The sequence below is a fragment of the Triticum aestivum genome, chromosome 1B, assembly GCF_018294505.1.
Source record: "Triticum aestivum cultivar Chinese Spring chromosome 1B, IWGSC CS RefSeq v2.1, whole genome shotgun sequence".
NCBI lineage: Eukaryota > Viridiplantae > Streptophyta > Magnoliopsida > Poales > Poaceae > Triticum > Triticum aestivum.
The window spans coordinates 640573766-640588644 of record NC_057795.1 but is presented as its reverse complement, the minus strand read 5'-3'; the positions used below and the strand labels follow the sequence as shown (position 1 = coordinate 640588644).

The 14879-nt window shown below is 45.0% G+C and overlaps 1 protein-coding gene and 1 non-coding gene across 2 annotated transcripts; one reads left to right on the top strand and one right to left on the bottom strand.

Moving 5' to 3' along the window:
* The first annotated feature begins 9089 nt into the window (after nt 1-9089).
* LOC123150703 (U5 spliceosomal RNA) lies at nt 9090-9210 on the top strand. The gene has a single exon (XR_006475310.1). It is a non-coding gene; the product is annotated as a U5 spliceosomal RNA (small nuclear RNA).
* A 151-nt stretch (nt 9211-9361) lies between these two features.
* LOC123144574 (uncharacterized) lies at nt 9362-12170 on the bottom strand. The gene is made up of 4 exons (XM_044563783.1): nt 11955-12170; nt 11773-11866; nt 11047-11256; nt 9362-10399 (listed from the first exon to the last, which is right to left on the bottom strand). Exons 1-4 carry the CDS (start codon nt 12048-12050, stop codon nt 9690-9692), a joined length of 1110 nt encoding a protein of 369 aa, XP_044419718.1. The 5' UTR covers nt 12051-12170; the 3' UTR covers nt 9362-9689.
* Between the last annotated feature and the right edge of the window lie 2709 nt (nt 12171-14879).

Below are 14879 nucleotides of genomic sequence, written 5' to 3'. Positions count from 1 at the left end.
AGCCCCTAGGGTGAACTACTCCCTCCTCGTCATGGATAGCGTCGGGATGATGAAGATGGCCTACGGTGATGGGAGCCCCCTCCGGCAGGGTGCCGGAATAGGGTCCCGATTGGTTTTTGGTGGCTACGGAGTCTTGCGGCGGCGGAAATCCCAATCTAGGTTTTGTTCTGGAAGTTTTTGGGTACGTAGGTATATATGGGTGCAGGAAGTACGTTGGTGGAGCTATGGGGGTCCCACGAGGCAGGGGCACGCCCAAGGGGGTCTCCCCCCACCCTCGTGAGCACCTCCCGTATCTCCTGACGTGCACTCCAAGTCCATCGGGTGGCTTTCCTTCCAAAAATAACTTCTCCAGTTGATTTCGTTCCGTTTTGACTCCGTCTGATATTCCTTTTCCTCGAAACACTGAAATAGGCATAAAACAGCAAATCTGGGCTGGGCCTCCGGTTAATAGGTTAGTCCCAAAAATAATATAAAAGTGGAAAATAAAGCCCATAATTGCCTAAAACAGTAGATAAAGTAGCATGGAGCAATCAAAAATTATAGATACGTTGGAGACGTATCAGTCCCCGAGGAAGACGCAGTAGCCAGACATCGATCGGCGAGTATCGGGAAGCCGGCCCAGTCGGCGTCGGTGTACACACGAAGATCCAGCGTCGAGGAAGGATGAAGTTGTAGGCCGAGGGAGACGGTGCCGCGCACATACCGCAACACGCACTTGAGGAGGACAAGGTGACAGGCGCGCGGATCATGCATATGAAGGCAGAGTTGCTGCACGACATAAGCAAGCTCGGGGCAAGTCACCGTCAGGTACTGCAGCACGCCAGCGAGACTGCGGTAGGCAGTGGGGTCATCAACACGCGGACCACCGGCAGAAGAGAGCTTGGCCTTGGTGTCAACGGGGGTTGGCACTGGCTTGCGGGCGTCCATGTCAGCGTGCTCGAGGATGTCCTCGCCGTACTGCTCTTGAGAGAGGAAGAAGCCGGCCGGAGAGCGCATCACACGAATGCCAAGAAAGTAGTGGAGGTTGCCAAGGTCTTTCATGGCGAATTCGGTGGTGAGCGCGGCGACGACTCGATGGAGAAGCGGGGCGGCGGGGCGAAGGAGGGGGTGGCGCTTCCGTTGATTGGGGTGAAGAGCCCGAGGAGCGGTGCCGGGTGGAGGGCGCGGAACAGGCCGCGGAATGGCCGGGAGGCGCGGCGGCGCCGAGCCATGAGCGGCAGGTGAGCGTGGCGCGGATGAGAGCCCGGAGGTCCGGGAGGCGGAGCAAGATCTCGCGGAGGTCGTCTGCGCTGAGGGACGATATAGTGGTGGTGGCGGCGGCGGCGGTGGCGGTGGCCGTGGTTGTGGTGGTGATTGTGATGGTAGTGGTGCCATCGGCGGAGGTGGAGGTGGTTTTGGTTGTGGTGGTTGTGCTTCCGTTGGCGGCGGTGGTGATGCTAGTGGTGGTGGTGGTGGGCGGGGTCGACGGGCGTTTTGCTGGAGGCACAGCCGCCGCCGCCGGCGGCGGCAGCAGTTGACTCCCCATTGCTCGAGAGTGGAAGGAGTCGATGGAGTGAGTGAGTTGGGCTAATAGCCTTTTTTAGAAGAGGTGGGCTAGTAGCTTTGTGGCCCAAGTCTGTGATACATTTCGTGCTTTGGGCCCATGTAGGCAAATAGTCCAAGAATCCGTCTAGTTTGCATTCCCTCTCTTCTAAAAAAAGGAAAGCTTGCATTCCCTCGAAAAACAAAATCCATTTAGTTTGCAAGGAAAGTATATTGTGATTCGGTTTGCGCTGTACAATGTTTATTTAGTAGGAGAAAATTAGTATACTGCAACAACATGAATCTATAATTTCACAGAAGAGTAAAATGCATTAATTGATATCACTGAACTTGTTGTATACGCTCACTTTAGTCATTGTACTTAAGAATATGATCAATACGGTCACTATATATGCGTTGAGGTTATTATACGGTCACTGTCACATTGTATAGTTTTGAATTTTATTTAGTTGACCGATCAAACAGTCGAAATCATGCCTGGACAACTCACTTTCTTTCTCTAACTATGCAGGTTCCACCCGCAAAATTATAGGGGAAATAAAATGAAATCATGATCAAGTGGACATCCCTGCCGTATTCTAGTGTTTCAAAGAGCAAGCCTCCCCTGTGACTTGGGGGCCAAGTGGACGAACATGATCAAGAAAGTGAGTTCCTGACAACGGGCACCGGCAATCTCGCCATTGTATCACGATAGTCCTTCACATCCTTTAGTCTTCTGTGTGTATATCAAAATGTGGTTAGTTTTTTAAGGGTTTCAGATGCGATTGGTTATTTTCTCCTACTTGTTGGTTGCGAATTGTGTGCCAGTGGCTCCCCAAATTCCATTTCTCTGCTGCACCAGTGCTGGAAGTATTGCCATGAGTTACTTTTGTGTATACTGCCATGAATGTAGTGTCAGTCTACAAACAGATTTTTTTAAGCAAAAACTCTACAAAACAGATGATTCCATTGAAATTGATTAATGATGCGCCACACAATGCAACCTGATGCACTGGAGTACGAGGTGAAGAGGTAAAAGAAATCTCATAAATTTCTGAGCATTAGGACTCGTATCATTGTAAACTCAAAGTTGATACTAGCATCATGTCTCATGCTATCGCATAAATTTGCCATGTTGACTTGATTTTGTTTTTTCAATATATCTGGACGTAGCAGCCGTTGTTAACAGCATCGGTGCAGAAGGATAATGTATACAAGTAGGAGTACTAATCTACGTATTCTTTTAGGGGAACGGGAGAGTTTGACTCCGCTTGCTTGCAGTTTGTTGCTTCGCATGATCGCTCTACTACTCTTTTATTGGAACGACATCGAGATGCAGCCCAAGCCAACCGATCCCCTCAACTCTCTGCTCTGCGATGCTCTTCCACATCATTTTTCTCTGATGTTCTCATACAGGTTTGTAATGTAAGCAAATTTCATCCTCATGCATGTAGTAGAAGAGATCGACTGCACAAATCTACTTTGGCTCATATGATGGATTTCTGTTGGGGCATGTCCCTGATCAACAGCATTTGAGGTGAGGGAGAGGCGCGGGGTCACGTCCGTGGAGTCGGCCAGGAGGTACACCAGCCAGAGGAGGAGCATCAGCACGGCGGAGGCTTTACGCCGACGGATGCCGGCGACGGCGAGGAGGAATGCCTGGAACGTGAAGCTGAGGAGGACGAGGGTTTGGATCCCGCATTCGTTCCAGAACAGCACAAGCCGCCTTTCTCCAGCCATTAGATGCCAGCCACAACCCGCGCCTCTCCCTCACCTCAAATGCTGTTGATCAGGGACATGCCCCAACAGAAATCCATCATATGAGCCAAAGTAGATTTGTGCAGTCGATCTCTTCTACTACATGCATGAGGATGAAATTTGCTTACATTACAAACCTGTATGAGAACATCAGAGAAAAATGATGTGGAAGAGCATCGCAGAGCAGAGAGTTGAGGGGATCGGTTGGCTTGGGCTGCATCTCGATGTCGTTCCAATAAAAGAGTAGTAGAGCGATCATGCGAAGCAACAAACTGCAAGCAAGCGGAGTCAAACTCTCCCGTTCCCCTAAAAGAATACGTAGATTAGTACTCCTACTTGTATACATTATCCTTCTGCACCGATGCTGTTAACAACGGCTGCTACGCCCAGATATATATATATATATATATTTTCGAAACGGAGGCAAAAGCTTTGCCTCATCTCATTAATAAAGAAAAAGGGTAACAGAAGTTTATGGCGAGGTCATTACTCTTCAACAAATGAGACAAAAGCCTACTCTCGCGGCATAATAGACCCCAGGTGCCTAGCACCGGCGATCACCCATAACTTAGCCTCGTTCCTAACATGCGCGAAGACGATGGAAGGCAGTGTAGATATATTAGAAAACAACAGCAAGTCAACATGGCTAATTTATGTGATAGCATGAGACATGATGCTATCAACTTTGAGTTTACTCTACAATGATACGAGTCCTAATGCTCGCTCAGAAATTTTTGAGGATTTTTTTTTCTTACCTCTTCACCTCTTACTTCAATACATCAGGATTGTGTGGCGCATCACTAATCAAGTTCTATGGAATCATCTGTTTGTAGAGTCACACTACATTCATGGTCAGTATACACGACAAAGGTAACTCATGACGATACTTTCAACATTATTGCAGCACAGAATGGAATTTGGGGAGCCACTGGCACACAATTTGCATCCAACAGACAACAGGTAGGAAAAATTAACTAATCACATTTGAAACCCTTAAAAAACTAACCACATTTGATAAACAGACAGAAGATTAAGGGATGTGATGGACTAGCGTAATACAATGGCTGCGCTATGTACGAGATTGCCGGTGCCCGTTGTCAGAAACTCACTATCTTGATCATGTGCGTCCACTTGGCCCCCAAGTCACAGGGGGAGTATATAAGCAAGAATACAGGTTGTAACCGAGGCATGAGATAAGAGGCCTAGCATTTAGAATGTGTTTCAAGTTCCGTTGCACTTCGGTTGTTTCAAGTATTTGCTTTTTTTTAGGATATTCGAAATTATCGTTGGTAGCACAATGTTCTTTTAGCACTACACTAGGTTTTATTGATTATCATGATCTACTTTTTTTTAGACAAATACCATGATCTACTAGTAAACAAGCAAACCTTGTGGCGGCTTCTGAGCTGGAACTGCCGGGGCCTCGGGCAGCCCCGGACAGTTCAAGAATTGGTGTGTCTGGTGCACACCTACAAGCCAAAGCTCGTTTTTCTTTCAGAGACACGGCAAAAAAATAAATATGTAAGCAGCCTAAGATGGAGACTAGGCCTGAAACACTGCATCACCCATGCTGGCGTAGGAAAAGGAGCCGGCATAGCTTTGTATTATGATGAAAGCGTGGAAGTAATAAAACTTGCCGTGGGTTTGAGATACATTGATGTGTTGATTCGTTTAAACCCCCATGGCCAGCAATGGCGTGCAACTTTTTTGTATGGAGAGGCAAAAGCGCATGAACGTCACCATATGTGGAACCTCCTGAGAAGAATAAAACATGCCTCCAATGCACCATGGTTGGTTATAGGTGATTTTAATGAGACTATGTGGCAATCTGAACATTTCTCTTCCTGCTACAGATCGGAGAGAAATATGGCAAACTTTCGAGAAGTGCTCTCCAACTGTGAACTTCATGACCTCGGTTTTAATGGGCCGGCGTGGACATACGACAACAAACAAGAAGGCAAGAGGAATGTGAAAGCCCGGCTGGATAGAGGGGTGGCGTCCTCGTCATGGAGTGACATATTTCAGGACGCTTCGGTGGAACATATATGTTCTACGAGATCAGATCATCTACCAATTTTGGTGAGATTCGGACCCAGATTGGAATGGAGGCCAAGAAATGAGAAAAAGACCCCTGCCTTTCGGTATGAGTATATGTGGGAGAGAGCAGAATCATTGAGTAACCACATTGCAAGGTCTTGGAAGAAAGAGAGAACGGCAACTTCCCTGGAGGAGTTGGGGGCGAAGCTAGGTTCTATGCAGTCAGACTTAAGGCAATGGGCAGCTAAGGATTTTGGTTCCATTCTGAAGGAAACTACAGCAGTCAGAAAGAAGTTGAGTGAGCTATGGATGGCGCCCCCTTCCATGCATAAACAGAGCAGTATCAAAAAACTGTCGAAGGAATTGGACGAGCTGCTGCTGAGGGAGGAGATGATGTGGCGACAAAGATCGAGGGTCACAGAGTTAAAAGAAGGAGATCGCAATATGAAATATTTTCAGAGAAAGGACACATGGAGAAAGAAAAAGAACTCAATTACAAAACTGCTAGATGACCTTGGAAATTGGGTAGAGGATAGTAAAGGGATCAAGGAACTTGCTGCTCAATTTTTCAAGAACCTGTATACTGGTGACTCGGGGGTGGTGCCTAACAAACTCATAGAATTGACACAAAAAATCTGTTGGGGATGATCTGAATGCTCAGTTGACAAGGAAGTTTACCATCGAGGAGGTGAGTGATGCACTCTTCCAGATCGGCCCACTAAAAGCACCGGGCCCAGACGGTTTCCCGGCCCGGTTCTACCAAAGAAATTGGGCTGTGTTGAAAGAGGATGTCGTGACTGCAGTGTTGCATTTCTTTGAGGAAGGTACTCTACCAGAAGGTATCAACGATACTGTCATTGTGCTAATACCTAAAGGAAATAACCCACAGACTCTGAAAGACTTTCGTCCCATCAGCTTATGCAACGTTACTTACAAGGTCATCTCCAAATGCCTTGTGAATCGGTTGAGACCAGTACTGAATGATATCATATCTGAGACCCAGAGTGCTTTCATCCCGGGAAGAATGATCACTGATGATGCAATCATTGCGTTTGAATGCTTTCACAAGATACAACATAGTAGAAACCTGCATGATACCCACTGTGCATACAAATTGGACCTTGCTAAGGCCTATGACCGGGTGGACTGGAGATATCTCGAGCAATTACTAAGGAAAATTGGTTTCTGACCGCAGTGGATTAAGTGGATCATGGAGTGCGTCACATCTGTTAGATTTTCAGTCCAATGCAACGGGGAACAGTCAGATTTCTTTACGCCGACCAGGGGCCTTCGACAAGGGGATCCACTAAGCCCGTACCTCTTTTTATTTGTTGCAGATGGTTTGGTTAATCTGCTAAACAGGGAGGTGGTGGGTGGGCATATCACGCCAATCAAAGTAGCAAGAAATAGCCCAGGTATTTCAAATCTGCTCTTCGCTGACGACAGCTTGCTATTCTTCAAGGCCACGGTAGTCCAAGCAAAATCAGTAAAGAAAGTGCTTAGTATTTTTCAGAGATGTACTGGACAACTCCTCAGCTCGAGTAAGTGTTTGCTGTTATTTAGTGAGGTATGTCCAGAAAACGTGAGAGAAGGCATCAAGTCAGTGCTGGAAGTAGAAACTTCCACATTTGAGAGCAAATACTTGGGGCTCCCGGCGCCGGAAGGGAGAATGAAGGACGAAAACTTTCAACATATCATGGATAAGCTTGGAAAAAGATGCAACAACTGGAACGAGAGGTTCATGTCGTATGCCGCCAAAGAGGTACATGTCAAGTCAGTTGTTCAAGCACTTCCCACCTTCATCATGGGGGTTTTCCTTCTTTCAAAAGGTTTTTGTGAGAAATATGAAAGAATGATTAGAGATTTTTGGTGGGGAGATGAGAAAGATCATAGGAAGGTTCATTGGATGTCTTGGGAACGCATGACTCAACCAAAGAGAGCAGGAGGAATTGGTTTCAGAGATATGCACCTTTTCAATTTGGCATTGCTAGCGAGGCAAGCATGGAGGCTCATCCAAAACCCAGAAAGCTTGTGCGCAAGAGTTCTCAAGTCTAAATATTTCCCTAAGGGTGACCTGCTTGATACCGTGTTCTCATCCGACGTTTCCCCGGTATGGAGGGGCATAGAGCATGGTCTTGAGCTGCTGAAAAAGGGCCTAGTCTGGAGAGTAGGCAATGGTAAAAGCATACAGATTCAACGGGACCAGTGGATTCCTCGGAATGAAGGTTTGAGATCAACGAGCTTTAGAAGGTGTTCTAAACTCCGTTGGGTTAACCAACTAATTGATCAGCAGACAAAAAACTGGAATTCAGAACTGATTGGTGATATTTTCCATCCTTTTGATGCGGAGGAAATCCTCAAGATAAATATCCCCTCAGCCGAAGTGGACGATTGTGTTGCCTGGCATTATGAGAAGAGTGGCATTTTCACTGTCCGGAGTGCGTATAAACTGGCGGCTAACTTGGAACGCAACACTACCGCGGGTGCCTTGTCCTCCGCCTCTGGAGCAGGGAATAGGAGTATTTGGGACGTCATCTGGAAAATGAATATTCCGGAAAGAATTAAGATTTTCGGATGGAGAGTCGCCACGGGAACGCTACCAACGAAGAAGAACAAATGTAAACGCACAATTGTTCATGACAGCATTTGTGACATATGTGGACATGGGGATGAGTATGAATACCATGCGGTATTAGCTTGCACGAAGAGCAGAGCGCCGCATTTTGCTATGAGAAAGGAGTGGAGCATCCCAGATGAACATGAATTTTGGTATACCGGAAGTGACTGGCTCCAAGTCCTGCTGGACAAACATGAATCGGAGATGAGAGCTAAAATCCTTCTTTTGCTATGGCGTTCCTGGTTCCTACGGGATGATTGTGTGCATCATGAGGGCAAAGAATCAATTTCAAGATCGGTTTGTTTCCTTCTCGAGTATGAGGAGGAGATAAGAAACCTGACGATGATAGAGGGGACAAGGAAAAAACAATTGGTCCTTATCTGCCTCTGAAGCAATTGAGTCTCGAGATATAACAAGTGTAGAAAGCTCTCCTTTGTGGGACAAGCCAGCAAACGGGGTGGTTAAATTAAAATACAGATGCGGCATTCCCGCCGGAGACTGGGCAGTGCTGGGCGGGCGCTGTTGCCCGCGACCATCAGGGTCGGGTTCTTTTCTCGGCGGGCAGAGCGATGAATGTGTGCAAAATAGTGGAAGAAGCTGAGGGACATGCCATACTGATGGGAGTCACCGCACTATCAGCTATGTATCGGGACAGTTTAATCATTGAAACGGACTGTGCCTTGATTGCAAAGGAGCAACTGTCAGTGATATAAAGAGCACGGCTGGGCTTTTCAACTGCGTCAGAGTCATAGCTGTTAAACGAAGCAAGAACAAACTGGCGCATGGTCTCGTGGCCAGGGGTAGGCGAGAAGGAGACTCGCTGATTATCGCGGATGTACTGGAAGATCTACGGCCGCTCATGCTATCTGAATGTACCTTGTAATTGGTGTTGTTTGGGTAGTCATTCTCAAAAAAAAAAAAAAAAAGCAAACCTTGTGGGCTTGATAGCGTGGTGGTCTCGAGGCCTTCCTGTGGCCCGAACTTCCACAGATGCATTCGGAGTGGACTGTTGGGCCAAGGCCGGACAGCAGCTCGTGATGTAAGCACGCAGCTCGTGACGGATTTTATGATTAGTACCATACCGCTTAGCTCCTAAGGATGGAGTTGCAGCTGAGATATACAAGAAGGAATGCAGCCGCCCTGTCACAGAGCACGGAGCTGCGTGGTGAGCACAAAGCGAACTATTCTTTCGCCTTTTACTAAAGAATACCGTGTGCGCGCCACAAATAGCAGCATACGCTAATTTTTTGAGGGTGCCCTCCTTCATCAGGAAGGGCCCCAACAAAACCGAACTGAAATTTGTACTAAAAATGTGCTTCACATTACCTTGTTATTTGGAATTGTTCAAAAAAACAAAACAGTAGTGCTCATATTTTGTTAATACAACCAATTAACCCATCCCAAGCAAAAAAAAATGGCACTAAAGTATATTCAAACAAAATTTTAAAAGAAGCTAGTGACAATCAGGGGGTCCTTAGGATTCATCGGGTAACTACCAGAGTGCACCTATAATCAACCTTGGATATTACAGCACCCAAAATTATGTAGTACCAACTAGTCATACTGCCTTAACACACCAGGAATTCCAATACCACACTAAGCACTAAGCATTCTCTTGTTCACTTGAAATAACTATGCACTCTGCCATTCGGTTGAACAATACAAGCTTCACAACTCCAACTAGAAGATGCATCAAAACACTGCTACTACAAACTAGAGGGCATAATAGCATAAAACAAGTCTTCTACTTCAACAATCAGGATGGGCTGATGGTAAGATTTTTCATTTCGTCCACGACATCCTCACCTATCTCTTCCTCAAGAGCTTTCAACGACTTCTCAAATCCACTGAAGGCTGCATATGCGTTCTTGGGCGAGCCACCGAGGCCCGCTATTTCCTGGCACATCCCTGTGATGCCAACGTACAGTCTTTTTATGGCTGACTTCATTTCAGATGGGTCTTGTGCATACACGGAGGCCCCAAGCTCGTTAACCTGGTCAGCAACGTCCCTGCAGTGGCTCAGCAAATTCTCCATGGACTCCACCTTATCCTCAGCAGCACCGCTTTGGTTGCCAGAGCTCTTGAGCAAACTAGTGATGAAACGGATAGTTTCTTTCACCGCGTCAAGCGAATCTGCTGTAACAGCGATAATCAACTTGGCGACGGCTATCTCCTCCTCAGTGAAGCCTTCATCTTCCTCAAGATCAGAGAACGATTCGTCCTTATCTGAAAAGCTCATGGCGACATCTCCGTTGGAAGATTTTTCAGCTTTGGTACCATCAGAATCACCAATCGGGAGTTCTTTCATCTCCCGTAGGATATCCTTCAGACATACGCATATTTGGGTCATAGCTCGCCCTATGGCGATACAATTGGTTGCAGGCACCTTCTTAAGAGCAAGACAAGCTTCCCATACAGTTCCTGTCACTGGAGGTATGATTGTTTTCCGGTCAGGACTGCCAGATTCTGCATGTCACAAACAAGCATATTTAGACCTGATTCTGACCATTTAAAACATGAAGAAAATTATGCGGATTTAAAACATTGTCCTTCAGCAGCACTAAGCTGAAAAAAAAATTCATACACAATATCTCAGAACGGTATGAAAGCACTAGGCAAGATTGTCCCTTTTTGTTGATATTTCACATATCTTTTACTAACTGTTACAGTACTACTTCCAATTCATGAACTAGAAATCGCAACAAAACAGGCAACCAACACCACCCAATATGTAGGTTACTACTTTCCACTTTAGCTATATGAAAATTAGAACTAGAAATAACAACAAAACAGGCAACCAACACCACCCGATATGTAGATTACTACTTTCCACTTTAGCTATATGAAAATTAGATCAGCAAGTTCAGTCATGTTAGTTATTCATGACCCAAAAGTTGGGTCACCTTCACAAGATATATGGCAGCATCTTGATATAAGCTAAATCAGGATGTCACACACCAGATATGTAAGCTACTACTTTCCACTTAGCTATATGAAAATTAGATCAGCAAGTTTAGTCCTGTTAGTTATCCATCACACAAGTTGCTTCACCTTCTCTAGATATACGTCAGTACCTTGAGATAAGCTACATAATGATGTTGGATGTCACATACCGTAGGCAGAAACAGCTAGCTTGAACAACGAGAAGCTGGCATCCACCACGCCCTTTGCAGAACTAGTGATATACTTGTGAAGAGTAGGACCAGCACTGACGGTGCTTCCATGGCAAGCCAAAAGGAAACCCTGCAGGACGTTGAAATACGCAGCAATGTTCTCCTTGAGCGTTTCCACACCAGGCAAGTCTCCGCTCCAGACCATCCCAGCTACATCGAAAACAGGCATATACCAGCAATATGTGAACACAGGCAGAGATAAATCACCGGCAAGAAAGCAATATCACACAACCATATGGACAGCATGAATTGCAGCAGTGAGCACTAGACAGAAACAAAATACTACTCCCTCCGTCCCAGAATTCTTGTCTTCGATTTGTCTAGATACTGATGTATCTAATACTAAAACTTAACTTGATACATCCGTGTTTAGACAAATCTAAGACAAGAATTTTGGGACGGAGGGAGTACAAAATATTTACTCTGCTGCATACAGCGGCCAAAGCATATGTACTGCAGCTAATTGGCTTCTTGAGCAAGCACAAAATTCTAAATTCAGATAAAACGCCTAAAATTTTCCTAATTTGTGATCCTATCGGGCATGCCAAGCAACTGAAACGAATCAGCGCTCACTCAGAGAGACCCTAACAGCTCTGACTGCACGCGATGATTGTCACCCCAGCGCACAAACTTAATCTAGGGAATTCAGCCCGGTTTCAGACTCACCGACGGTGGCCTGCCTGGACACCACATCGCCGAGCGCGACTACCTCCGACCACTCCGTCCGCTCCAATCCCCCGGGAGCCGCCTCCGACATCATCTGCGAGAGCGGGAGAGCAAGTCAAACGAGGGAGCTCCGAGCAGGATTAGCGCCGCGCGGTGAAACCGGGGATTCACCGGGTACCTACCTGGAGGGTGTCCGTGATGGTCTGGAGGTGCGGCTGCAGGAAGCGGGACAGCTCGCCGCCGCCTGCCGCGGCCTTTTTACCTCCTTTCTTCCACATGGCGGCGGGCGGAGGATGTGGCGGCGGCGGCGGCGGCGCGGCGCCTGGGTTAGGAGGACGGCGAGGAGGAGGAGTAGGAGAGGGGCGGCGGTCGGAGGCCCAGGGTTTATTCTGTGAAGGCTTTGGGCCGCTCGATGTTAGTCGTCGCGATGTGCGCTTTAAGATTCGTGCTTCCTTCTCGCCAATATCTATTTTCTTTTTAAGATTCGTGCTTCCTTCTCGCCAATATCTATTTTCTTTTAGAGGAGCTTAAACTCGCCATCGATGTTCACTTTAGTGTCGAATTTGAAAAATACCTCAAACTGCTTCTAAAACTTGGCACAAATATGTAAATATGATGATAATCTCATCTAGACGTATAATGCGCTGATGTGGCACCGTATTTTTAATCAGCATGCGCACGTAACATGAAACCCACTTACAACAGATGGCTAAAAGTCTCTATGTCCAGTGGGCCCATCTGTCAGCACAAAGGGAAAATAAAGGATAAAAATTTATGGCCCATCGGATTTGAACTCACGATGTTATGCTTGCAATCATACTGGCGATTTGGTTTCTCATATCCACCGACGGGACCTTCTATTTACCGCATTCTGCGGCAAACAGACGCCTCCTCGCAGATAGCGTGCGCACTTGGGCCGGCCCATTGGAGTAAAACTCTTAGTGATTGGTTGGGCGCAAAAAATGTGAAATAGAAAGAATGCGCAACCTCGAGTTCGATCTCCAGACCTTCTGTTGCGGTCGATACAGCGCCAGCCAGCCGAACTGTATACACGGATGTGGAAATGAGTAGCACCAAGTCTAAAGAACAAACTGCAGTAGCATAAATGACCATTACTCAATATTTTAAGAAACACAAACAATTTATCAAATTCCAATTTCTTTTCAAAATGCGAACAATGTTTTGAAAACGCGAACACTCTTTGAAAATTTGGAACACCTTTTTGGAATTATGAAGTATAGTGAAAAATGAGAACAAAAACTTTAAACTCCGAAAAACTAAAACACGAGCAAATTTTGAAACTCCGAACTTCTTTGAAAACATGAACAAATTTAGAAATTCTGAACAACTTTTGGAAACATTAATTTTTTGAAAGTCTCAACATTTTACAAACAAGAATAAATTTTGAAATTCCAAACATTTTTTTGAAAGTGTGAACTATTTTTAAAATTTAAAACACCATTTTTATTCAAAACACAAACAAATTTACAAATGCCGAACAATTTTTAGAAAAACGAAAAAAATTGAAACACTAAACTTTCTTGAAAACACGAACAAAATTTTGAAACTCCAAATATTTTTCGAAAACATGAACAAATTTCGAAATACAGACAATTTTTGGAAGTTGTGAACAAAATTTGAAAATGTGATATTTTGCGGAACTTTTGAACATTTTGGAATTACAAATATTTGAAAAAGGAACATTTTTTAGAATTGTGAACAGAATTTGAAACTATGAACTTTTTTTTAAAATCCGATTCTTTTTTAAACAAGAATATTTCTTGATATTCTGATTAATATTTGAAATATTTTTTTAAACATGAAAATAAAATCGCGCTTGGAAGAGAAAAAAGGAAAAAATAAACGAAAAAGATAAAGAAAAGAACAAAAAGGGAGAGAAAAAGACACAGAAAAAAACGAAAAGCCAGTAGAAGAAAATAAACAGAAAAACCCGGTTCTGGGAACAATCTAGAAGGTTCGCAAAACCGGTTGGCTCCCACTGTGGTCACAGTCTAAGTGGCCGGCCCAGATCTTCCGGTCCTGTGCGTTGCGTCGACATTTTGACGCAACGAGCGGCGAATAGAAAATACAGATAACGGTGCCTATGACCGGCGTGGCTTTTAGAAGGGTTGCAATCAGTTCAGCCCATTTTAGCTTATTAAAATAAATTGTAAAAAGTTTGTCAATTGTAATCAAAGTAATAAAAATAAATTTAAAATACCTGCGTGTTAAGTATAAATAAAATAACTTATATATATATATATATATATATTTTATATATATATATATATATATATATATATATATATAGGAAAATGGGTTAGTACTCGTAGGAGTATGTACTCCTATGCCATGTGTCGTCCGTTGCTTTAATGCCCCGTCATACCATTTAAATTCCTTTAGTTTTTAATTAAAAGAAACAACAGGATAATCTCCCATGCAAACTTCCGTTCAAAAATTGTTAGCATGTCCCGTGATAATAGGGATTTGGGTGACTCGGTATATCTAGCCGGAATAGAAACCGAGCTGTACGGGCATTAGGAAACCTATCACGGCATCCCCGCATAAACAAAATAGAAGACGACGGTGGCGGCGGCCGCGACGGTGACGATAGCGGTGGCGGCGTCCACTGCAGCGACGATGGCGGCGGCGGCGGCGGAGACAATAAGATGCAGTACAGCTTGTTGTACCAGTACCATTGACATCCATTACATGGCCAAAGACAAAGCGACTCCCATGTACTTCTTCCAATCGGCATTGATGCATGCTTCATGATATTACCTGCACTCCTTATTCCTTCCGTAGTACTACTGTGACTATTAATTTGATATCATGCATGTTTGATCTACAGCTCATTTGGATCGATTGCACGCGAGATGGGTTCCCGGCCGGCGGCGCGTCTGCTCCATGCAAATATCTTCATGATGCAATCTACTCCGACGACAAATACGATGACTACTAGATTAACGCGACATGATTTACCCATCATGCAATAAACACGCACAAAAAACCTGAAACTACTTATACTCTGATGGTGTACTCTTTTTAATTAATTATTATTCTTATTTGTCTTGTAATCTAGTTTAAAATGAATTGTGCTTTATTTT